At 42.0% G+C, this 25,915-nt stretch overlaps 1 protein-coding gene across 1 annotated transcript in view; it reads left to right on the forward strand.

Annotated features, from left to right (window-relative positions):
* The first annotated feature begins 3,867 nt into the window (after positions 1 to 3,867).
* The window catches only part of il21r.2 (interleukin 21 receptor, tandem duplicate 2), a 47,293-nt gene continuing 25,245 nt past the window's right edge, over positions 3,868 to 25,915 (forward strand). The window contains exons 1-2 of the mRNA XM_087997796.1: positions 3,868 to 4,010; positions 22,274 to 22,356. Coding sequence (XP_087853922.1) covers positions 22,287 to 22,356 — 70 coding nt within the window. The 5' untranslated portion in view covers positions 3,868 to 4,010; positions 22,274 to 22,286. The remainder of the gene's footprint in view (positions 4,011 to 22,273; positions 22,357 to 25,915) is intronic.

A 25,915-nucleotide genomic window follows, 5' to 3' on the forward strand; every position in this document is an offset into this window, starting at 1 on the left:
TTGCCCTTTGATGAGTAGGGCATTGCTTGTCACTGGTAACTCGGGTGTTTCCTTTCTTCCTGGTTGTGGAATATAAATAAAGATTTATAAACCTATTGTTCTTCACTGTGTCCTACACTTGCACACACAAAAATAAGCACCACCGCTGTTAGACGTTAGTGTGGGGGGAGGAAAAAAAGAGATTAGATTAGAGTAGATGACCTACGGTATGGGAACAGGCCATTTGGCCCAACAAATCCACACTGGCCCTCCAATGAGTAACCCACCCAGACCCATTTCCCTACCCTATATTTACCCCTGACTTAATGCACTTAACACTATGGGCAATTTAGCATTGCCAATTCACCAGACCGCACATCTTTGAACGGTGAGAGAAAACCAGAGCACCCAGAGGAAACACACACACACAGGGAGAATGGGCAAACTCCACACAGATAGTCACCCAAGGCAGGAATTGAACCCAGGTTCCTGGCATTGTGAAGTAGCAGTGCTAACCACTGAGCCACAATGCCACCCCAACTAAACAGGACTGTCAGACATCCTGACATTCTGAGAGCTGAGAAAATTAAAAAATAACAGGAGAACCCAATGCGGAGGGGTGAGGGCAGGTCAGAAGATGTCCTCATAGGTCTGCCTCTGGGCCTGGCCAGGATGTCCGTAAACAGGTCCAGGCAGTGGACCATGGAGGGGGTCATTATGGCTGATTGCCTGCCCCTCTTCAATGGTTATGTCTGTGCCCGGGTGTCCCTGGAGAAGGAACATGCAGTGTCTACCAACACCCTCGAGGTTTTCAGGGAGAGGTGGGCACCACGGAGTGTGGAATGTTTTAGTTCTCCCTCTGACTCTATTTTGATTTAGTCCTTGCCCTCCCCTTTCACTTTTTGATGACTCAGTATTGCCCTTTACTGAGAAGGGCACTGCTTGTCACTGGCAACTCGAGTGTTTCCTTTCTTCCTGGTGGTGGAACATGAATAAAGTTTTATGCACTTGTTCATTTACTGTGTCCTACACCGTATGGGTGCTGGGGAAAAATAAGCACTAGAGGCAGTAGTGCTGGGTTATTAAAAAAAAGGAAAAGAAATATATAAACAGGAGATTCAAAAAGTCTCCTCATTCTAGAAACTGGCTTTGAGCTAGCTGGTCAGAGTCCATGTATTGTACAGGGGTGGAATACTGGCCTCCGCAGTTATTTCAATCCCACCCCTGGTTTTGATCATGTGAGCAATGCATTAGTTCTTTGTCATTGCAAATGATTCCTGGCAATTTGACCACTGATATAATAGGTTCTGCCTTTCACTTATCCAAATATAATTGGAATGGGATTTTTTTCTCGCTTTCTTTGGAATTCTAATCCAAAGTAAAAAAAATTCTGCAAATTGGATTGTAGTCTAGATTTATTTAATCATTTAGATGAGGAAAGCCATTAAACCACAAGAAAAGTTTTTTTAAATTTAATACCTTTTTTAATTTTTGTTTCCATTTTAATGTCTTCTCCAGACAGCAAAGCTTGCTCCAGTGTTCGTGTAGTTCCATGTATCCTACAGGGGAAAAATTGCCACTTAACCTTTGTTTGTTCTTAGTGAGTAAATGGTCTATTTCCCACACGTTTAAAGTAAAGTGATCATCTCCACAAATCCGTAAGTTCTTATTGTGTGAATTTGGCACTATTAAATAAAACCATCTGGGAGTCAACATGTTATAAATACAAAAAAAAAGATATCACTGGTTAAAACCAAAGGTAAAATATTTTGGGCAGCTAACTTTTGTCAAAGTTATGAAGAAAGTGCAAAGGTGATTCACTGAAGTAATGCCAGTAATGACAGGCTTCAGTTTTAAAGATAAATTAAACAAAATGGCTCTCTTCATTCAAACAGAGAACTTAGATTAGATGTGATAGGGTGCTGAGAATATATGAAACTACAGTGATGTAAATAGGGAAAAACTGTTTCCATTAGCTGGTGAGTCAGTAACTAGAGAACACAAAATAAAGGTCATCATGAAGAGCAAAGGAAGAGGTTAGGGGAGTTTTTTTTCATACGTACTGATGGTTTGTAAGATATGGAATGGCTGATCACAAGCAGTGGGGGAGGCAGTTTCCAAAATTTCTTTTCACAGAGAAAGGGATATTAATTTTTATCCTTTCATGGGATGAAGGTGTCATTGGCCAGGTCAGCATTTGTTGGCCATTCCAAGTTGCATTTGACAAGGTGGAAAATTTTTAATCTTTGGATTCCACAAGCTGTACATGCTGTTAAAAGGAGTTCTAGCATTTTTATCCACACGCAGTGAAGGTACTGTGATTATAGTTCCAAGTCAGTATAATGCATAGCTTGGACAGGGATCTTCCAGGTGTGCAGCGGTGTCCTATCAGATGGTAGAAGTTCTGGATTTGAAGGTGCTGTCAAAGGATCTTTCCTGAATTGCTGTTGCACATTTTATAAATAATATCACTTCTTCACAGCATGCATTGGGTTGTGGAGAGTGTGAACATTTAGTGGATGAAGTGAGCTGCTTTGTCTTGGATGGAGTCGGATTTCTTTAGTGTTGATGGAGCCACACTCTTCCAGTCAAGTGGAGAGTATTCATCACAAGCCTAATTTGTGTCTTGATGGTAGATTGGTTTTGGGGAGTCTGGAGGCAATTTACTCTATTCAAAATTTTCAGCCTCTAAAATGCTGTTGTAGTCACAGTATATTTGTGGCTCTTCCAATTCAGTTTCTGGTGAATAGTAATCCCCAGGACATTGATTGTGAGTGATTCATTGATGATAATGGCATTAAATGTAAAGAGGAGAGGGTTAGGTTCTCTCTAGTTTGAGATGGCACTTGTGCACCATGAATGTAATTTTCTGCCCAAGTCTGAATGTTATCCAGCTCCTGCTACATATGGAACAGGAATACTTCAGTATCTGAGGAATTGTGAATGGTATTAAACACATTGTAATCATCAGCAATCATTCACCTCCTGGACTTATGACTGAAATAAGGTCGCTGGTGAAACATCTCAGTTGATTGGGCCTGGGAATCTACCCTGAAGAACTCCGATCATGATGTCCTGGGTCTTACCTTATTACCTTCAATAATTGTAACCATCTTTCTTTCAAATGCGAGAGAATAAAGAAAGCATTGGCAATAGATGCTCTTTTAAAGAAACAATCCAGAAGCAATGTACCATTTGGAAAAAGAGTGGGGATTGGGACTGATGGGACAGTTTGTTTTGAGACTGAGCACAAAGCAACACCCAAAAATTCTCCTCTGATGCTGGAAAATGATATTGGGCATCTCTCACCACACAGTTTTCCTCTTGTTCCTGGTAAACAAAAGAGCCAGCAGTATCATGGAAAAATACATAACTAGTGTTCAGTGATCTTTTCCAGAAATCCACAGCTCTCCTTCAAACCATGGGGAGGATGGGATGGAGAATCATCCTGTGAAAAGGAAGGAAGAAAAAGCAAAGTAAGAAAATAATGAGGAAGAAAGAAAATGAAGGGGTGTGGAAAACAAGAAACATGTGAAGTCAAAAAGAGAGAAGTAAAGAAGGAAGTTGCAAGAAAATTGAGAGATAATAAAAATAGAGAACAAAGAGCAATTGGAAAAAGGAAGAAGTAAAAAAAGTAAGAAAAATGGTTGAGGGAGACAGATGCAAAAATTAAGAGTAAATAAATAAAAATATGCAGAAATAGAGTGATAAACCTTCAAAAATTAAAGTACAATGAAACTGAGAGAAAGAAGAGGTGAAGAGAGAAAACAGTTCATTACTAGCCATATCTGGATGAGCTGGCCACACCTTCCAGTGTTCATTGGTTTCTCAATTTTTTATCAGATATACAGTGGTAGTGAGATATGAAAGAAGTTTGGCAGATAGCTCACTATCAAAAACTCAGTTGTTTTTCGCTTAATGTGTGTAGAACCTATTCGTAGTTACAATAGAAAGTATCCCACGGTACAACATCAGAGCTTGTCAGATCTGCGGGTCGGCTGAAGGTCTTAATCTGGAGCCAGCGACAGCAGGTATGTCCGACAGATCGTGATGGACAAAAGGTTCACTGTTTGGTATTGGTCATAGTTTCTCAGAAAATGATATTCCCCTAGTTTCTTTGTAATCTGTGCTATTCGCTGACAACAACAAGAGACATTGAGTTGAAAAGGGAATATTTCTACCTACTCTTTTTAATGTTTCCACCTACCTCTCCCACACCTTCCCTTTGCAGGCAATGATCTGATTTCCTGCTTCCAGCTCAGCAGCCTGTCCTCCAAGAGGAGTAAGAGACAAGGCACACAACCTATTCTTTGCTTTGATGTCCATCCACCTCCCCATATAAACAGGCACCTGGGCTTGTTTCAGGTTTACCCACAGCACTCTCATGATTGGGGATCAATGGCGTGTGAGAGGCTATGGGAACTGCATCACCTTGTGCCTTGTAGGTAATGTGCTGAGGGGTTGAGAGGGATTTGTTAGTTGAGTGACAATGGGCTGAGAGGAGTGCCTGTTCTATGAGCTGTGTGCTGAGATGGTGAGAGGGATGTTTGCTTCCCAAATAAGGAGGTGATTGGGTATGAGGGATGTCAGTTCTGTGGCTGATATTGTATGAAGTGTTCTTGTATGATGGGTGAGGATATACTGGAGTGCAACAGGAATCTACTCTGGGAGTAATACGGTGAATGGTCTGTGCATGAAGGGTGGTGGAATATGAAAAGTTTCTCTTCTGCTTGAGGGGATATGAAGGGTGTTTGTCCTGTGCATGGTGTGTTAGTGGAGTGTGATGCGTGTCTACTTTCTCAACCTGAGGGGGGAAGAGAAGGACCCCTTAGTATTTACAACACTGACAATGTCTTGTGCAACTCGCAGACAGGGCACTGTGTTTGTTGCAAGAGACTTCAGCCTTGAAATATTATACAGAAAACAATAAGGTTACAGCTTGGATCATAATAAAATAATCTGAGATGCTTCACCCTTCAAAAGTCTGATTAAAGAGGGATCTGGTTCATGGAGGGGCTTATTAAAATGCTGTCAGATGAATGAAGGGACTGTTTAAAATGGATCACATTAGAGGGGGATCTGAGTAAAAAGTCTGATTAATTAAGGGGTCAGTTAAAGTAAAACCTCATTTACTAAAAGGGTGTTGGTTATTGAGGGGTCTAATTAAAGTGTAGTCTTGCTGGATAAAGGCACAAGGAGGGGTCTTGTGGTGTATTGGTAGTGTCCCTACTTCTGGACCAAAAGGATCTGGGTTGAAGTTCCACCTTCTCTCAAGACATGCCATAACTTACTTGAACAGGTTGATTTAAAAACAATTAAAGGCATGTGAGGAACTTAGAGCAAATGTACCAAGGAAATGAAATCAGCTTATTAAATTATTTTACAGCTTGACAGCTCTTGTGACACAGTGGTAATGTCTCTATCTCTGAGCCAGAAGAGCCTGTGTTCAAGATTTCCCTGCTCCAGAGGTGTATCATAAACATTTCTGAACAGGTTGATTAGAAACTACAAATTGGATTTATAATGCCAGATAGCAAACACATCTAAAGTTCAGTTCTATAAATAAGACAGCTTTAGGTCAGCGAAACAGAATGAAATCTTGGTGAGCAGGGTTCTTTCTGTTTTCCTTTATTCAGCATTTGTTAGTCTCCAAAAGATCAGGAATTGAAAAGTTGCAAAATAGGGAAAATAAAAATGACATCACAGAACTATTTGTTTTTGTTTACATTTAATCGTTAGTTTGTTTAATAGTACAAAAGTAAGCTTAATGCAGCTTGGCAATGCGCAGAATCCGTTCTGTAGCATGTGGCAAAACATGGGCTCTTCACGTGACCTGGATGAACACATTCAGGAACTGTCAGTGGCAGTGGAAACTAAAGCTTTGGGTTTCACTGGGGTCGCTGATGTATCTGTGAAGCTGCAGGTTACAGGGATAACACTTTCAGGGAGATAGTCAGGTTAAGGAAATACAGGCAGTTAGGTAATAGGTGACTGATATGCAGGAGGGAAGTCTCCTGCACTGGCAGCATCAAATTACTGGAGAAAGATGATGTCTCGAAAGGTTTAAGGACAGAATCACTTTGGCTACAGCTAAAGAACAAGAAGGATGGAACCATATTGTTTGGCCTGGTCTATCAACTACTGGGAAGAATGCAGAGGAACAATTCTGTAAGCAAATTGCAGATGCAAGCAATTATAATGGGGACATTGATACTCAAATATAGACTAGAATAGTGGTAATGTTAAGAGAGAGAGAGGCTAGATTGTGGAATATATACAACAGTTTGCTATAGCAGTTATGTATCAAGTCCAAAAAGAAAGGAGGCACTTCTAGACCTGGTTCATGTGAATGAGGTAGACCAAGTGGCAGTGGAGAACATATAGGAGAAGCTGATCATTGTATCATGAGGATTCGTGTGAAGGTGGACAAGGGCAATGGACAATCCACCACAAGATTAATTAACCGGGGAAAGGTAATCTTCAATAGGCTAAGAATAGAGCCCAGCTGAATAAGCTGCAGCAAAGGGTTGGCTGGAAAACTGTAATTGAACAATGGGCTACCTTCAAAGAATGGATGGTTCAGGTACAAATAAGGTATACTGCATACACCTGAAAGAGAAAGATAGGGCAAACACACCCAGACCTTCCTGGATGAAAGAGGAGATACATATTAAGATAAACAAGAAAAGGTTTTCTTGTTTCAGGGAGAAAATACAATTTAGACCAAGCTGAATGCTTTAATCATTCATTTCTTCCACCTCTTTGGTGAACATTTTGCTATGAGGAATTAGGGATAAGATCTGATAGCGGACCTAAAGGAGATTCCAAAAACTCTTCTATAGGCACATAAATAGTAAAAGGAAGAGTAGAACTGATGAGGGACCAAAAAAGATTTTAACATACAGAGGCAGGAGAAATGGCTGAAGTACTAAAGGAATACTTTACATGTCTTAATCAAGGAAGCAGATGCTACCAAGGCCACGTTGACAAAGGAAGAAACTCCAAGACTAGGAGGGTTTAGATAAGCTGCTAGTTATTTGAGTTGAAAAGATTCAGTTCAGAACCAGTCAAGATGTACCAGGAATTCAGTGAAAATTGCAGAGGCGCTGACTATCAATTTTGTCTTCCCTGGATTTGGAGGAGGTTGAAGGGCAGAGGACTGGAGAATTGCAAACATTATGTCATTGTTCAAACAGGTTGTAAGGTTAAGTCCAACTTAGTCAGTTCAACTTTTAATAGTGAGGAAACCTCTAAAAACAATGGGGCAGAATTAATAGTCACATGGACAAATGTAAATTAACTGGGGACAGCCAGTGTGGATTTCTAGAGGGAAAATCATTTTATACTAACTTGCCGCAGTTTTTAAAAGATATAACAGAATTGATGAGTGCGCTGAGGTTAAAAACAGTTGCTTCCTCTTGTGAGAGAATCTAGGACTGGAGAGCAAAATCTCCTAATAGGAGTTGCCTGTATAAAACAGATGAGAAGGAATTTAGTCAGAGGGTAATGAACTTGTGGAATCCTTTAATACAGAGAGCTGTTGAGGCTGCGTCAATTCAAGGTAGACATAGACACATTATTAATCAATCAAGTCATAGAGATGCACAGCATGGAAACAGACCCTTCAGTGCAACTCATCCATCCCAACCAGATATCCTAAATTAATCTAGTCCCATTTGCCAGCATTTGGCCCATATCATTCTAAACCATTCTTATTCATATACCCATTCAGATATTTTTTAAATGTTGTAATTGTACCAGTGCCCACCACTTCTTCTGGCAGTTCATTCCATACACGCATCACCCTCTGCATGAAAAAGTTGCCCCTTATGGCCCTTTTAAATCTTTCCCCTCTCACCTTAAACCTATCCTCTCTAGTTTTGGACTCCCCAGCCTGGGGAAAAGACCTTGACTATTCACCCTATCCGTGCCCTTCATGATTTTAAAAACCTCTATAAGATCACTCCTCAGTCTCTGCTGCTGCAGGGAAAATAGCCCTAGCCTACTCATCTCTCCAGAGCTCAAACCCTTCAATCCCGGTGACATCATTGTAAATTTTTCCTGAACCATTTCAAGTTTAACAACATCTTTCCAATAGCAGTAACGGAATCAAAGCATGTGAGGAAATGTGAAGTTGAGGATTATTGGATCAGCTATGATCTAATTGAATGGTGATAGAGACTTGAGGGGCTGAAAGGCCTACTTTTGCTCCTACACAGTATGGTCTTAAGATAATGCTGTTAATATGGTGTTCACTGACTTAAAGAAGGCATTCAATATTATGCCACACAACAGACTTGGAAGCATGTTGTAATTCATGGAATCATAGGGAGAGTTGCAACATGAATACAAACTTGGCTTAGTGAAAGGAATCAAAGTATAATTGTTTATGGACATTTTGCAAGCTAGAGGAAGGTTTAATCGAGTTCCCCAAAGGTTGATGTTAAGATCTTTTGCCTTTACTGATTTTGTTTTTAATTGATGATCTAGGTCTTTGAGTGGAGGGGACAATTTCAAAGTTTGTAAGTGGTCCAAAACTAGAAAGCATTGTAAATGATGAGGAGGGCTGTATAGAACTTTGACAGGTTGGTGGACTAGTCAATTACGTGGCAGATGAAGTCCAGTGTAAAGAAGTTTTGAGGTGATATACATTTAGTTAGAACATGAAATACAGCATAAAATAAAGGTAATATTCTAAAGTTAGGACAAGAGCACACAGACTTGGGTATATATGTACAATAAAGCTGATTGGACAGGCGGAAGATAAGAAAGTGTAGTATATCTTCTTTAATAGGGACATAGAGTACAATGACAGGGAGGTTATGCTGTACATATACAATATACCAGTTAAACCTCAATTAGAATGTTTTGTACAGTTCTGAATGCCACACTTCAGGAATGATGTTAACACTTTGGAGAGAATGCAGATTTAAGAGAATAGCTTCAGAGTTTAGATTCAGTTTTGAAAATAGATTGGATAAGTTATAGAGTCATACAGTCCTACAGCAAGGAGACAGGCCCTTTGGCCCAAACTGGTCCATACCAACCAAAATATCCATCCACGCTCACCACATTTCCCTTCATTTGGCCTATATTGTTCTAAACCTTTCCTATCCATGTATTTGTCCAAATGCCTTTTAAATGTTGTTAATGTACCCGCCTCAAACACTTCTGCTGGCAGCTCATTCCATATGCCTACCATCCTCAGGTTCCCTTTTATTTTTTCCCCTCTAACCCTGAACTGATGCCCTCTAGTCCTTGATTCCCCAACTCTGGGAAAGACTGAGTCATTCACCTGATCCATGTCTCTCATGATTTAATGCACCTCTGTAAGATCTCCTCTCAGTCGCCTATGCTCTAGAGAAAAGTCCTAACTTGTCCAATCTTTCCCTAAAACTCAGATCCTTGTAATTGTACTCATGTCCACCACTTCTTCTGACAGTTCATTCCATACACACACCTGCAGGAAAAAGTTGCCCCTTAGGTCCCTTTTAAATCTTTCCCCTCTCACTTTAAACCTATGCTCTTTAGTTCTGGACTCCCTTAGCCTGGGGAAAAGACAACATCCTTTTAAATTTTTTCTGCACTCTTTCCAGTTTAATAGCATTCTTCCTATAGCAAAGTGACCAAAACTGAACACAATACTCCAAGTGCAGCCTCACCAACGTCCTGTACAATTGCAACATAACTTCCCAACTTCTATACTCTGTCCTGACTAATGAAGGCCAAAATCCCTGTTTACTGCCCTGTTTACCTGTGACTTCATTTTTAGAGAACCGCGAACCTGAACTCCAAGGTCCCTCTGTTCTACTACACTCGCTGAGGCCCTACCATTCACCATGAAACTCCTACCTCGATTTGACTTTCCAATATGCAAGACCTCACACCTTTGTATATTAAATTCCATTTGCCATTTCACGGCCCACCTCCCCAGCTGATCTAGATCCTGCTACAATTTCTGATAACCTTCCTCACTGTCCACAATACCGCCTATTATAGCGCCATCAGCAAACTTAAAAATCATGCCTTGAACATTCTCATCCAAATCATTGATATAGATAACAAACAGCAATGGGCCTAGCACCAACCCCTGACAGGTTGGTGGAGTGGACAAGTGTATATCTTATCCCTCAGAATCTTCTCATTTAACTTATCTACCACAGATGTTAGGCTTACTGGCCTATAGTTCCCAGGTTTTTCTTTGCAGCCCTTCTTGAATAATGACACAACATTCACTCCCCTCCAGTCTTCTGGGACCTCACCCCGTGGCTATGGATGATTCAAAAATATCTGCCAGAGCCCCCGCAATTTCTCCTCTAGTCTCTTGTACTGTTCTTGAATATATTTGGTCAGGACCAGGAGATTTATCCACCTTCATCCATTTTAATACATCCAACACCACCTCTACTGTGATATGGGTTGTCATCAAGATATGACCACTAACTTACTCAAGTTCCCAAGTCTTCATGTCTTTCTCCAAGGTAAATACAGAGGAGAAATATTCATTGAGGACCTCACCCATCTCCTGCGGTTCCATGCATACATGTTCACTTTGGTCCTTGAGGTGTCCTATTCTCTCTCTAGTCATTCTTTAATATACTTAACGAACTTCTTTGGCTTCAACCTGATTTTCTCAGCCAAGGCTATCTCATGCCCCTCATTCACCCTCCTGATTTCCTTCTTCAGTAAGCCCCTATATACCTCCTGCGATTCCTCTGATCCCAGCTGCCTGTACCTGAGCCAAACCTCCTCTTTTTTTTGGTTAAAGCCTCCGTATCTCTTGTCACCCAGTCTTCTCTATTCCTATAGGAAGGATAGAAAGGGAGGCAAGAGAGGAGGGCGAGTGGCATTTTTGATAAGGGATAGAATTACAGCGGTGCTGAGGGAGGATATTCCTGGAAATACATCCAGGGAAGTTATTTGGATGGAACTGAGAAATAAGAAAGGGATGATCACCTTATTGGGATTGTATTATAGACCCCCCCAATAGTCAGAGGGAAATTGAGAAACAAACTTGTAAGGAGATCTCAGCTATCTGTAAGAATAATAGGGTAGTTATGGTAGGGGATTTTAACTTTCCAAACATCAACTGGGACTGCCATAGTGTTAAAGATTTAGATGGAGAGGAATTGTGTACAAGAAAATTTTCTGATTCAGTATGTGGATGTACCTACTAGAGAAGATGCAAAACTTGACCTACTCTTGGGAAATAAGGCAGGGCAGGTGACTGAGGTGTCAGTGGGGAGCACTTTGGGGCCAGCGATCATTATTCTATATGTATTAAAATAGTGATGGAAAAGGATAGCCCAGATCTAAAAGTTGAAGCTCTAAATTGTGGGCGGCACAGTGGTTAGCACTGCTGCCTCACAGCGCCAGAGACCCGGGTTCAATTCCGGCCTCAGGCGACTGACTGTATGGAGTTTGCACGTTCTCCCCGTGTCTGCGTGGGTTTCCTCCGGGTGCTCCGGTTTCCTCCCACAGTCCAAAAATGTGCAGGTTAGGTGAATTGGCCATGCTAAATTGCCTGTAGTGTTAGGTGCAGGGGTAAATGTAGGGGAATGGGTCTGGGTGGGTGCGCTTCGGCGGATCAGTGTGGACTTGTTGGGCCAAAGGGCCTGTTTCCACACTGTAAGAAAGTAAAGTAAAGTAATCTAAAAAATTGGAGAAAGGCCAATTTTGATGGTATTAGGCAAGAACTATTGGAGGCAGATGTTCGCAGGTAAAGGGACAGCTGAAAAATGGGAAGCCTTCAGAAATGAGATAACAAGAATCCAGAGAAAGTATATTCCTGTCAGGGTGAAAGGGAAGACTGGTAGGTATAGGGATTGCTGGATGACTAAAGAAATTGAGGGTTTGGTTAAGAAAAAGAAGGAAGTACATGTAAGGTACAGACAGGATAGATCGAGTGAATCCTTAGAAGAGTATAAAGAAAGTAGGAGTATACTTAAGAGGGAAATCAGGAGGGCAAAACGGAGACATGAGATAGCTTTGGCAAATAGAATTAAGGAGAATCCAAAGGGTTTTTACAAATATATTAAGGACAAAAGGGTAACTAGGGAGAGAATAGGGCCCCTCAAAGATCAGCAAGGCGGCCTTTGTGTGGAGCCATATAAAATGGGGGAGATACTAAATGAATATTTTGCATCAGTGTTTACTGTGGAAAAGGATATGGGAGATATAGACTGTAGGGAAATAGATGGTGACATCTTGCAAAACGCCCAGATTACAGAGGAAGAAGTACTGGATGTCTTGAAATGGTTAAAAGTGGATAGATCCCCAGGACCTGATCAGGTGTACCCGAGAACTCTGTGGGAAGCTAGAGAAGTGATTGCTGGGCCTCTTGCTGAGATATTTGTATCATCGATAGTCACAGGTGAGGTGCCGGAAGACTGGAGGTTGGCAAACGTGGTGCCACTGTTTAAGAAGGGTGGTAAAGACAAGCCAGGGAACTATAGACTGGTGAGCCTGACCTCGGTGGTGGGCAAGTTGTTGGAGGGAATCCTGACGGACAAAATGTACATGTATTTGGAAAGGCAAGGTCTGATTCAGGATAGTCAACATGGCTTTGTGTGTGGAAAATCATGTCTCACAAACTTGATCGAGTTTTTTGAAGAAGTAACAAAGGAGATTGATGAGGGCAAAGCAGTAGATGTGATCTATATGGACTTCAGTAAGGTGTTCAACAAGGTTCCCCATGGGAGACTGATTAGCAAGGTTAGATCTCATGGAATACAGGGAGAACTAGCCATTTGGATACTGGCTCAAAGGTAGAAGTTGTTTTTCAGACTGGAGGCCTGTGACCAGTGGAGTGCCACAAGATCGGTGCTGGGTCCTCTACTTTTTGTCATTTACATAAATGATTTGGATGCAAGCATAAGAGGTATAATTAGTAAGTTTGCAGATAACACCAAAATTGGAGGTGTAGTGGACAGCGAAGAGGGTTACCTCAGATTACAACAGCATCTGGATGGGTATATGAATAGGAAGGGTTTGGAGGGATATGGGCCGGGTGCTGGCAGGTGGGACTAGATTGGGTTGGGATATCTGGTCGGCATGGACAGATTGGACCAAAGGGTCTGTTTCCATGCTGTACATCTCTATGACTCTATGACTCTGTCAACTTTGCCTTTCACCCTCACAGAAATATGTAGACGTTCAACTCTAACTATCTCACGTTTAAAGGCCTCCCACTTGCTGGAGGTTCCTTTACCTGTAAACAAACTATTCCAATTAATCCCTGCAAGCTCCTGTCTAATTCCATCAAAATTCACCTTGCCCCAATTTAGAACTTGAATATGTGGACCAGTTTTTTCTTCTCCATAACTATTTTAAAATTAATAGAACTATGATCGCTGGTCCCAAATTGCTCCCCCACTGTCACCTCAAACACCTGTCTTGCCCTTTTTCCCAAGAGTAAGTCGGGTTTTACCCCTTCCCAAATAGGACCCTCTATATACTGCTTGAGGAAACTTGCCTGAATGAACTTAACAAATTCCACCCCATCTAAGCCCTTAACGCAATGGCAGTCCCATTGAATGTTATGAAAATTTAAATCCCCTACTATGACAGCTCTATTGCTCCTGCAAGTCTCCCCAGTCTCCCTGCGTATTTGTTCCTCTAATTCCCATTGACCATTCGGGGGCCTATAGTACAACTCCAAAAATGTTACCTCCCCTTATTTCTTAGCTCCACCCACAAAGCCTCACTGGATGATTCTTCACTTATTTCATCTCTGATTACCACTGTGATACTCGCCTTAATCAAAAATGCAACTCCCCTCCCACCACCACTGCCCTGCCTAAAGCACCTGTACACTGGCACATAAAGCTGCCAGCCCTGTTCCTCCCTTAGCCAAGTTTCTGTAATGGCTATAATATCCCAGTCCCACATACCTATCCACATCCTCAGTTCATCGGCCTAACCTGTGAGCCCTCATGCATTGAAATAGATGCAATTTAATCAAAAAGGCATTCCTTGCTCCCTGTAATTTTCCAGCCTGACCTATCTTTTCATTTTACTATTTCTGATTACTGTATCTCCTTCCATCCTCACACTTGCCTCCCTGCTGTTAAGGATCCCACCTGCCTGTCAATCCAGTTTAAACCCCCCCCCTGCAGCACAAGCAAACCTGGCCGCCAAGATATTTGTTCCCCTCCAGTTCAGATTCAACCCGTCCCTCTTGAACATGACACCTCTGCCCCAGAAAAGACCCCAATGATCTAAAAATCTGAATCCCAGTTGGTACTGTTTTCCCGAAGAGAAGGCTAAGGGGAGGCTGTATAGAAATGCTGACAGTTCCGGACAGAGCAGACAGAGAAACTGATCCCACTCAAGAATAAGAGGGTATAATTTGTCATGATTTGCAAAATGAGTAAAGGCAATGTTAGAAAAAATGTTATCACACAACGAGTGGTTCAGTTCTGGAATTGTCGTTGGAGTATGTTCAATTGAGGCTTTAAAGAGAGCATTAAATGATTATTTAAATAGAAATAATCTGCAGGGTTGTGGTGAAAGCGTGAGAAAATGGCACTAAATCATGACAATCTTTCAGAGAGTCCTTGCAAACACAATGGACAGAACAGCCTCCTTCTGCACTTTAATAATTCTGTAATACTGAGATAAAATGGTTTGTGTGTGAGGAGTCAGAACAAGGCTCATGTTTGAAAACTAGCTTTGATTTTGTGAAGTGACCGTAAGGTGAATTTAACAGAGGTCTTTTTTTCTAGAATGTGTCGTGTAATCTTGTGAGTCTCAATACATAACCTTCTTTCTTCAGATAATTGTTCATTTCATGATGAACAGAAAGTCTTCACTTAAGCTGCTCAAACTTGCATTGTTCTTGTAATCCAGGATCTGAGAGTTCTCTCTCATTTAGGGCCTTTCCTGTGGTTGGTCACTTTCATTAGTGAGTGTGTGAAACCAAAAAGGCTTGTTAAGAGATCTTACTCTTCAAGGTTTCCACTCCTTATGAACAGGATATTGACTGAGATATTCCACCCCCATCAGAAACATTTCACTGATTTGCCTAAATCTGTGTTTTCAGAGAGGTTCATTCACATTAAAAACCGTGTATAATTGAAATGAATATGCTGATATTAACAAACATGAAGTAACTCTGATCTCAACAGTCATATTCTATTGAGACTCTAAGGCAGATGAACTGTGGAAGAGAGAGAAAAACTGCGGAGGGCTCTTACCAGTATCACAAGATAAACAGAGATTACAGGATCTCCTGAGAGTTAGTTAATGATCACTTTTTGATAAATTACAAACAGCAATGCAGCCGACTCAGAAGGAATGGTCTAGTTATATAGGACAGCCTCGAGAAGTACAGCCACCCATAGCCCTGACCCCAAGGTAATTAGAATCCAGGAATGCAGAATAATGCAGGCTTGAGTCCATGGGAGCAGCACAGTCCATGGAGACAATAACACAAAGTATATCAGAAATAATTGAATTATTATTTTCTTAAGGTTCACTGAACTGAAAATGTGAACTCTGACTCTTTCTCTTCACAGATGTTCTTGTATCTGTGGAGTTTGTCCAACCCTTTATTTTTATTTAGTAAGCCAGAGTAGGCTAACACTGATGTAAATAACGCGTTTTAGTATACTTGCAGTTATTCAGAGTGGGTGTAAAGGGATAGATATTCTTTCTCTCCAGTGTTGGATGGTGAGGGGATTGTAAATGGATGTAGCCATACACTCAGATATTTATAGCAAAATAGAAAAAAGACACTATTCAGCCCATCACATCTGCACCAGTCAACAAAGATCTGACTACATTATGCCTATTTGTCAGCGCTTGGACCATAGCCTCCAAGATATTGGCAATGAAAGTGAATATCTAAATACTACTTTTTCAATACTACAAGAATTTTGAATTAACCACCCTTTCAAGTAGTGAGTTCCAGAATCTCACCACTCTTTGGGTGAAAACATTTCTTTTCAACTCTCCTTTATAATGTTCTACGTTTTACCTTAAATCTATAGTTTCTGGTTATTGACCCCTCTACTTGTGAAAAAAATGCTTTCCTAGCTACCCTATCTATGCCCCTCATGATCTTAAACACCTCAGATGAGTCCCCTCTCAACCTTTCCTGCTCCAAGAAAAACAACTCAACCTTTCCTGATAGTTCAGACCCTCCAGTCCAGGCAGCATCCTAGTAAATCTCCTCTGCACCTGCTCGAGTGCAATCATGTTCTTCTGATAATGTGGAAACAAGAACTCCCACAGTATTTCAGGTGTGACCTAAATAACATTTTATACAGATGCAGCATAACCTCCCTGTTTTTGTATTCTATGCCTCGACTAATCAAGGCAAGTATCCCAAATTCCGCCTTAACAACTGTATCTACCTGTTGTGCTATCTTCACGCAACTTGCCCAGGTCCATTTTCAAATATTAAGTTGAGAACTGACCCCTCCCTTGTTAGCTTCTTTATATGCGAGCTAAAATGGTTCTCTGGATGCAATTTAAGGATTTTACTTTTGGCGCTTGTAGATATATATATATATATATATACATCAAGACCCTTGTGATTTTCAGTACTTTCCAGGTTCCTACCAGTTATATTGTAATTTCTTGCTTTGTTAGCCGTCCTTGAGGTATTACCTGACACATTTGCGGGGTTAAATTCCATTTGCCACTGCTCTCCCTACCTGACCAGTCTATTGATATCCTCTTACCAATACCAAGCTCTGTAGAATGACAGTAGAAAGATTTCCAGTCACAGAAACATCCCTCAATTATCATCGCTATTTCCTGCCTCTTAGCCCGTATTGGATCCAATGTGCCACTTTGCCTTGGATCCCACAGGCTCTTTGTTGTCTTGATCAGTCTCCCCGATGGATCCATTATCTCTCCCTGATAGCTTAGGTGGCCTATAACACACTCCCAGCAGCATTATTGGCATTTGTGTTTTTTAACCTCAACATATATGGCCTTCATTTGATGATCCTCCCAAGATATCATTGTTCCTCACTGTTATAATTAATTCCTTGATCAATATTGCCATCCCAACCATTGCCATATCACTTTAATAATTCATTCACGAGATGTGGATGTCATTGGCTAGGCCAACATTTCTTGCCCAACTCTAGTTGCCCTTGAGAAGATGATAGGCAGAAGTGAGGACTGCAGATGCTGGAAATTAGAGTCAAGAGTGTGGCGCTGGAAAAGCACAGTAGATCAAGCAGCATCCGAGGAGCAGGAAAATCAACATTTCGAGCAAAAGCCCTGAATCAGGAAAGAGATTGGGAGTCTCGGGGGTGGAGAGATAAATGGGAGGGGGTGGTGCTGGGGAGAAGGCAGCTGAAAGTGCGATAGGTGGATGGAGGTGGGGTAATGGTGATAGGTTGGAGGGAAGGGTGGAGCGGATAGATGGGAAGGAAGATGGACAGGTAGGACAGGTCATGAGGGTGATGCTGAACTGGAAGGTTGGAAGTTGGGTAAGGTGGGGGTGGGGAAATGAGGAAACTGGTGAAATCCATATTGATGCCAGGAAAATATATTTCCCTCCCCACCCCATCCGCTTTCTGCAAAGACCGTTCCATCCATGACTACCTGGTCAAGTCCACAACCCCCTCAACAACCCACCCTCTCATCCCTGCACCTTCCCCTGCTACCACAGGAATTGCAAAACCTGAGCCCACACCTCTCCCCTCACCTCCGTCCAAGGCCCCAAAGGAGCCTTCCACATTCATCAAAGTTTTACCTGCACTTTCACACATGTCACGTACTATATCTGTTGCTCCCAATGCAGTCTCCTCTACATTGGGGAGACAGGACACCTACTTGCAAAACACTTCAGAAAACATCTCTGGGACATCAGTACCAACCAACCCACCGCCCGGTTGCTGAACATTTCAACTTCCCCTCCCACTTAACCGAGGACATGCAGGACCTGGGCATCCTCCATTGCCACTCCCTAACCACCTGAAGCCTGGAGGAAGAATGCCTCATCTTCCACCTTGGGACCCTCCTCCTCATGACATCAACGTGGATTTCACCAGTTTCCTCATTTCCCTCCCCCACCTTGTCCCAGTTCCAAACTTCCAGCTCAGCACCACTCTCATGACCTGTCCTACCTGTCCATCTCCCTTCCCACCTATCTTTCCACCCCCACCTTCACGCACTTATCGCACACTCAGCTACCTGACTCCAGCTCCAGCCCCCTCCCATTTATCTCTCCATCCCTGAGGCTCCCAGCCTCATTCCTGATAAAGGGCTTTTGTCTGAAACATCGATTTTCCTGCTCCTCGGATGCTGCCTGACATGCTGTGCTTTTCCAGCAGCACACTCTTGATTGGATGATGATGAGCTGCCTTCTTGAACCCACCTGCTGTGGGCAGCATATACATGGGAACTCCACCACCACCTACAAGTTCCCTTGTAAGCCAATGACCATCTTAACTTGGAAATATATCGCCATTCTTCATTGCTATTAGGTCAACATCCTGGAACTTACTCCCTGATGTCTCGTGGGGCTACCTATTGCACATGGACAGCAATGGTTTAAGAAGGCAGCTCACCACCACATTCTCAAGGGAAGCTAGGGATGGGCAATAAATGCTAGCCCAGCCAAAGATCAAAAATGAATTCTAAAAACTCTCTGCACATTCTCTGAGGCTTTTGCATCCTTTCAATAATGTGGTGATCGGAATACTCTAGTTGTTGCCTAACAAGAGCTTTATGAAGGTGCGACAGGACATCACTGTTTTTGTACTCAATACTTGTATTTGTGAAATCTTTTCTAATTATTCTCTCAATATGTCTGGCCACTTTCAAAAATTTGTGCACACAAACCTTCTAATACCCTGTACTCTTTGGAAGTTTATCATTAAGTATTTTTGGTACAATATTCCATTTAGGAAAATGCCACATCTTAGTAAGCAGAGATCAGGAATCAGGAATTATGAAGGGCCTGAAATGTCGATTTTCCTGCTCCTCGGATGCTGCCTGACTTGCTGTGCTTTTCCAGCACCACACTAATCTTGACTCTAATCTCTAGCATCTGTGGTACCCACTTCCACCTACATCTTAGTAAGCAGCTGATTACATTGCAGAGAGTGCAGAAGATGTTTAGCAGAAGGTTTCTTGGGATGAGATAGTTATGCGAAAAGATTGGAAATGTTGGACGTATTTTCCTTGGAAAGGACTGAGGGGAAATTTGATAGCAGTTTTCAACATGGTGAGTAATCTTCTAGACAGAGTAAATGGGGAAACATTGTTTCCACTCAGAAAAGGATTGACAACTAGAGGGTATGGTTTTAAAGCATTTTATTTTTAAAAAAAGCAAATGTTAAGTGAGAAAGAAACTTGCTCACATGGTGAGTAGTTAGAGTTTGAAATGCACTGCTTGAAAAGTTTGGTGGAGGCAAGGTCAATTGAGACATTCATAGGGACATTCATAGGGATTGTTTAAATAGAAACCCCATGTGCAGGGTTGGGGGTGGCAGGAGACTGGCAGTAGGTCAAAATGATAGGACAACCAGTAGAGGCACGATGCACTGAATAGCCTCCTTTTGCATCATAACAATTCAGTGATGATCACCTCACACTTCTTATTAATTTCCATCTGCCACTTGTCTGCCCATTCTGCTTACATATATATTTGAACATTATGGATAACCCTGAACATGAGCAGTAAATTTATAGTAAATACAAGTCTATGGCCAGTCTTGTACAAGTCTATGGCCAGTGGGCAGCATCCCTGTCTCAGAGTAAAAGACTTCAGTTGAAGTCAAATCCAAGGACTTGATAATCAAGGAGGGTGTTTTTTTTTTAATTTTCCCCCACTACCACCTAACAGCGGTAGTGCTTATTCTTTCAAGATGGATCAATCAGGGTAATTAACAACATGCAAATTGCTCCAACTCCCACTAATAGGATGTGGAAAGAGCAGGAGAGATTCTATCAGCCATGTGGCGGAAAGGAATTTTGAGCTTCTTCTCTCAATGCATAGCTTCAGACTAGATGCATGCAAAAATGCATGTTACATACATCATCATCACACAAGTCTATTCCAATCTCAATACCAAGGACACCACTCTTGTATTAACTCTGAATATAAAACCAACACAAATCCTTATTTCTTATATGCATGACTTAACCTCATATAATAAGCATCTTTTGAGTTAACCTGAATTTTTAAATTGCATAATATTGAAGATGTCAGGATTTCTTTGAACATATCCAAGAACTCTGGTCTCCCTCCTATAGTAAGGATATTGTGAAATTTGAAAGGGTTCAGAAAAGATTTACAAGAATGTTGCTAGGGTTGGAGGGTTTGAGCTGTAGGGAGAGGCTGAATATGCTGGGGCTGTTTTCCTGGCGTGTCAGAAGCTGAGGTTTATTAGTGGCTGTGGAGCATTGTATGTGAGCTATAAAATACCAGGTGGGAATCTAACACTTCCCTTTACCCACTGAGTAGTGTCCAAACATATAAGATAACATGATTTAGGTATACATAGGCCATACAGTACCTTGTCCCTTCCCATCACTCTCAACAGCTTAATCAGGTCCCCCTTGTCCTCACTTTCCACCCCACCAGCCTCCATATTCAAAAGATCATTCTCTGCTATTTTAGACAACTCCAGCAGAACACCTTACAGAGGTTTATAAAATCATGAGGGGCATGTATAGGGTAAATAGACAAGCTCTTTTCTCTTGGTTGGGGGAGTCCAGAACTAGAGGGCATAGGTTTAGGGTGAGAGGGGAAAGATTTGAAAGGGACCTAAGAGGCAACTTTTTCACGCAGAGGGTGGTGTGTGTATGGACTGAGCTGCCAGCGGAAGTCGTGGAGGCCTCCTTCTTTAAATACAAGACAAAGTCCGTGCACAAGTGTTAAAACATAATAATGCAACTCTGGCAGGATGTTGGCAGAAGTAGAGGGAAAGAGGAGAGTGCTGGGTGTCTGTATTTAGATCTATTTCCTCCCTTCACACGTAATTGACTATCAAGATTTGAACAGCAGGTTGCAGTTTCTAAATCAGATAGAATATCTCCCATCAGCATTGCAAAAGGGTGCAGCCAATCTGCCCTCATCTTCTACTTTCAACTGTCACTGGTAGAAAAGATATTGTAAAAACTGCAGCTTTAAATTAGAATCACATTCCAAGAGAACTAAAAAGGTTATTGAATTTATTTATTACCTGTCATGCCTCAGTGAGAAGCTTGAATTCATAATTAATCCTTGACAGAACAAACAGAGTAAAATCTCCATGGACTAAAGATAGATCAGTATGCTGCAATATGCAGCAACAGCATTCAGCTCAGTTCTGAGATTCATAGCTGATAATAATTAATCAGATTTAGTCATTCCATGCATTCTTATTAATCACTATCACATTGGTTTCAAATGCAAGCACTTCCTAGATAAGATCAAACTCAAGCTCTGCATAACTGGTTATGGTGTGGGAGACATTTGCAACTAAAGGTAGCATTTTCTAATCCCTTGTCAATACAAATACCACAGGTGCTTACAACATATACAGTGGAACTTCAATTATGGGCGGGCACTATTTCGTTTGGATATTTAATTATTATTTGGTTAATTGATTTTTCTCTGGGGCTCGGAGTTTTCTGTGAAGTCTGCTCCCTGTTCAGGAGGCTAGGAAGCAGCACACCACGCGTGAGCCCCCACCCCAACCTCTGCCTGTGCCTCCCTTCAGCCCCAACCCGCCCCTCACCCTGTCCGCCTCTGCCCCCGCCCAAAGCCAAGCCCATCTACCCCCGTCTGTCCCCATCCGCCCCATCCCGCCCCTCCCATCTGTCCCACCCCCATCCAACACCGCCACCCGTCTGCCACCCCCGTCCGTGCCCCACCCACCCCCAACCCTGCCACCCCGATCCACCGTATGACCTCCGCCCGCTGGCCAACCCAATACAGAACAAGTTAGAGTAATACTTCATCCACATTGTCCTGTCAAACATTCTCAAGGCAGGTACAGCATGGATTAGAAACCAGCTTTCATCACCCAAAATTGTTCAATGAAACACTCCTGGCACAGCTACAGTACAGGTTAAATACAGAACAAATATCCCTCTGCACTGAAGTATCAAACAATCTTAGGGCAGATACATTGTGTGTTCAGTACAGTGTAGAGCACTCTCTATGTTGTTTCCATCAAGGACACTCAGGGCAGGTACAGTAATGTTTGAACCCATGTGACAATCCCAGCTCTTGATCTGTGGAATTTAGAAGTGATATTGCTAACTGTTGTTCTAATTATGGACTGTTCTACTCTGTAGGTTCTTATGCTTATTGATATTTTTAAATTTTATTCCGTAGATTTGCTTTTGCCATGGCAACCATCAGAATGAAGCTAATCCTTCTTCCACTTCTGTGTTTTATTGCCAACGCTCAAAAACAATGTAGGTATTCAGTGTTTTGCCTTCATCAGAATCCATCCTCAACTTATCTGTTTCTTTCCTAGTTTCCTCCCCTTATTTCTTGACTTAGCTCTCTATCTCCCCTGAAACCACTGAATTATGCCAAATTATGTTTCTCAGTCTGACAACCCTCTGGAACCTCTGCTATAAATGGTAGCTGGCTAGTGACATGTTCACAGCTAAGCCCTCTTCTCAGTGCCAGATATCAGTTTTCCAGGGGAGTCCATGGCATGGATTCTCAATGCCAGATTGAGATCCTGGGCAGTGATTCAGACTGGAACCCAACCCCACGTGATGTGTTCCATACATGATCACCAGAAATTTTACCAAGTTAATGGGAGGGATCAGGTTTGCCATCCAATGAAGGATAGCTGTTTTCCCTGGAGTGTCGGAGTCTGAGGGGTGACCTTATTGAGGCTTATAAAATCATGAGGGACATGGATAAGATAAATCAACAAGGTCTTTTCCCTGGGGTGGGCAAGTCCAGAACTAGAGGGCATAGGTTTAAGGTGAGAAGGGAAAGATATAAAAGGGACCTAAGGGGCAACTTTTTCACACAGAGGGTGGTGCATCTATGGAATGAGCTGCCAGAGGAAGTGGTGGGGGCTGGTACAACTACAGCATTTAAAAGGTATCTGGATACATACATGAATAGGAAAGGTTTGGAGGGAAATGGGCCAAATGCTGGCAAATGGGACTAGATTAAGTTAGGATATCGGGTTGGTATAGACAAGTTGGACCGAAGGGTCTGTTTCCGTGCTATACATCTCTATGACTCTAAGACTCTAATCTCTATGAAAGGGTAGGCTCCCAACACTTAAGGATAAATGGGTGGCTCTCTCACACTGACCTATCAGCAGCCCTACCAGCCAAATGAGAGCTGCCGCTGTGTAATGGAAAGTGAGATGCACAGGCCTGCATTGCCAGCTGAAAATCTCAATCAGCAAAGAACTGAGGCCATAGTAGTCTATAGTTGACAATAAGCACCCTAAATTGGCTGCTTGCTGGGAAGCAGCAGACAAGCAATCCAACACGAAGTCACCCTTTTGAAAATGGCTTGGGGTTGAGATGACAGCACGGAACTAGCCACCAGCATGAACTTGCACACCTACACACCTCAAAATTTAGACCTGACTTATATGAAAAGCTGACCCAATAATTCAGGAAATAGAAACATGCAAAATATGAGCAGGAGTAGACCATTCTGTCCGTCAAGGCTGCTCTGCCATTCATTATGATCACGGTTGACCAGCCAACTCTCTAAACTGTTCCTGCTTTCCCCCATTCTCTTTGATCCCCTTAGCCCTAGTGCTATATCCAACTATTTCTTGAAATCATACAATATTTTGACTTCGACTGCTTTCTGTTAGAACAAATCCCACAGAATCGCCACTCTGACTGAAAAAACTTTTCTTCATTTCAGACTTAAATACCTCACCCTGTATCCTTAGACTGTCTTCCCTGGTTCTGGATTCCCCTGACAATGGGTACATCCTTCCTACATCTACCTATCCAGACTTGTTATAATTTATAGGTTTCAATGAGATTCCTCCCCATTCTTCTGAACTGCAGTTAATATAATCTCAATCAAGTCAACCACTCCTCATATGTCAGTCCTGCTATCGCAGGAATTAGTCTGGTAAACCTTCACTGCACTCCCTCTATAGCAAGAACATCCTACCTCAGATAAGGAGACCAAAACACCACAATATTCCAAGTGTAGTCTAATTGCCGAAGACATCTCTACTCCTCTACTTGAATCCTCTTACTATGAAGGCCAACATACCATTTGTCTTCTTCACCATCTGCTGCATCTGCATGTTTACCTTCAGTAACTGTTGCACAAGGAATCCAGATTTCATTGCTCACTTCCTTCTCTCAATTTATAGCTGTTTAAATAATAACATCTTACTGTTTTTGCCACCAAAGTGGATAACCTCACAATTATTTACATTACACTGCATCTGCCATGCATTTGCCCACTCACTCAGTTTGTTCAAATAGCATTCTATAGTCTCTTCGCAGCTCATCCTTCCACCCAGTTTTGTATCATCTGCAAATTTGGAAATGTTTTATTTAGGTCTCTCATCTAAATCAATAATATACATTGCGAACGCCTGGGGTCCTAGCCCACTAGTCACTGCCTCCAACTAATTTTCTGTCCATATCAGTACACTATCCAATCCCATATGATTTAATTTTATAAGATAATCTCTTAAGAGGAACTTTGCTGAAAGCCTTCTGAAAGTCTACATCCACTGTCACCCCTCATCAACTTTGCTCGATACATCTTCAAAGAATTCCAGGAGATTTGTTGACCATGATTTCCTTTTTATAAAGCCATGCTGACTCTCTGATCCTGCCACTGCAGGGAGCAGGAATGGCAACTATCATTTTCCTCCCTGAACAATAAGTCCTAATGTCGCACCATTTCTGCAGATCATTCACCTCTGCAAACACAAAGATCAGCTAAGTCAGCATGAACTGAACAATGAACCAGGGCCATTCAAAAAGTATCTTGGGGCCAAATTTGAGGTAAGTCAGAAGTCTTCAGTCATGTATAAGGGCCAGATATACACTCAAAATCAAAATCATCCTGACAATGATCTGAAAATTATTCATCTACTGCTTCTCTACATTTCAATTGATCAGCCTGTCCATGTATTTGTATCGATTGATCCATTTGCCATTCATAGATCAATCCATCAGTTGACCCACAGATGTTCCAACAATTTGTCGCTCTAAGTATTAACTAATCAGTCTGTCCTGGCATAGATGACATCTCTATAACCCACAAAACTGGACAGAAGGAAGCAGTTAAATGGTGAGAGAGCAGAGAAGCAAGGTTATGCAAGTGACATTGAGTTCCTTTGGATGTCTATATCAATGTCAATTTCACATTTCCACTGCTGAGAGGCCAGAAGTGTCCAAAGTTATGTGCTACAACCATCTCTTCTTCTTTCCCCACCGTTTCAGAATACAATAATCAGAATGTAAATTGCGTCAAGATTCTTACTAATTGATCCAGGAAAATTAATATATTATATTTGGGTACAAAGAGCTTATTCCTAAATCAATCACCTCATACAGACACAAAGAGGGGATTATTTTCACCCTCATCACTTGAGTGCCAAACAGATGAAGTGGATAACTTTGATTAGATTAGACTACCTGCAGTATGGAAACAGGCCCTTTGGCCCTTCGGCCCAACAAGTCCACACCGACCCTCTGAAGAGTAACCCACCCAGACCCATTCCCCTCACCCCTGACTATGGGCAATTTAGCATTGCCAATTCACCTAACCTGTATATCTTTGTGATCTTGGGAGGAAACCAGAGAAAACCCATGCAGATACGGGGAGAACATGCGAACTCCACATAGACAGTCACCAGAGGTAGGAATCGAACCTGGGTCCCTGACACAGTGAGGCAGCAGTGCTAACCACTGAGCCACTGTACCAGCCCTCAGGCGGAACATACTTGATTTCATTCCTATTGATATCTATCGCCAGTAATTGTTCTGATCCATCATATTACTGTTC

The sequence above is a fragment of the Chiloscyllium plagiosum genome, unplaced genomic scaffold (assembly GCF_037043375.1).
Source record: "Chiloscyllium plagiosum isolate Xiang-an unplaced genomic scaffold, Cpla_swu_hap1 HiC_scaffold_20, whole genome shotgun sequence".
NCBI classification, from domain to species: domain Eukaryota; kingdom Metazoa; phylum Chordata; class Chondrichthyes; order Orectolobiformes; family Hemiscylliidae; genus Chiloscyllium; species Chiloscyllium plagiosum.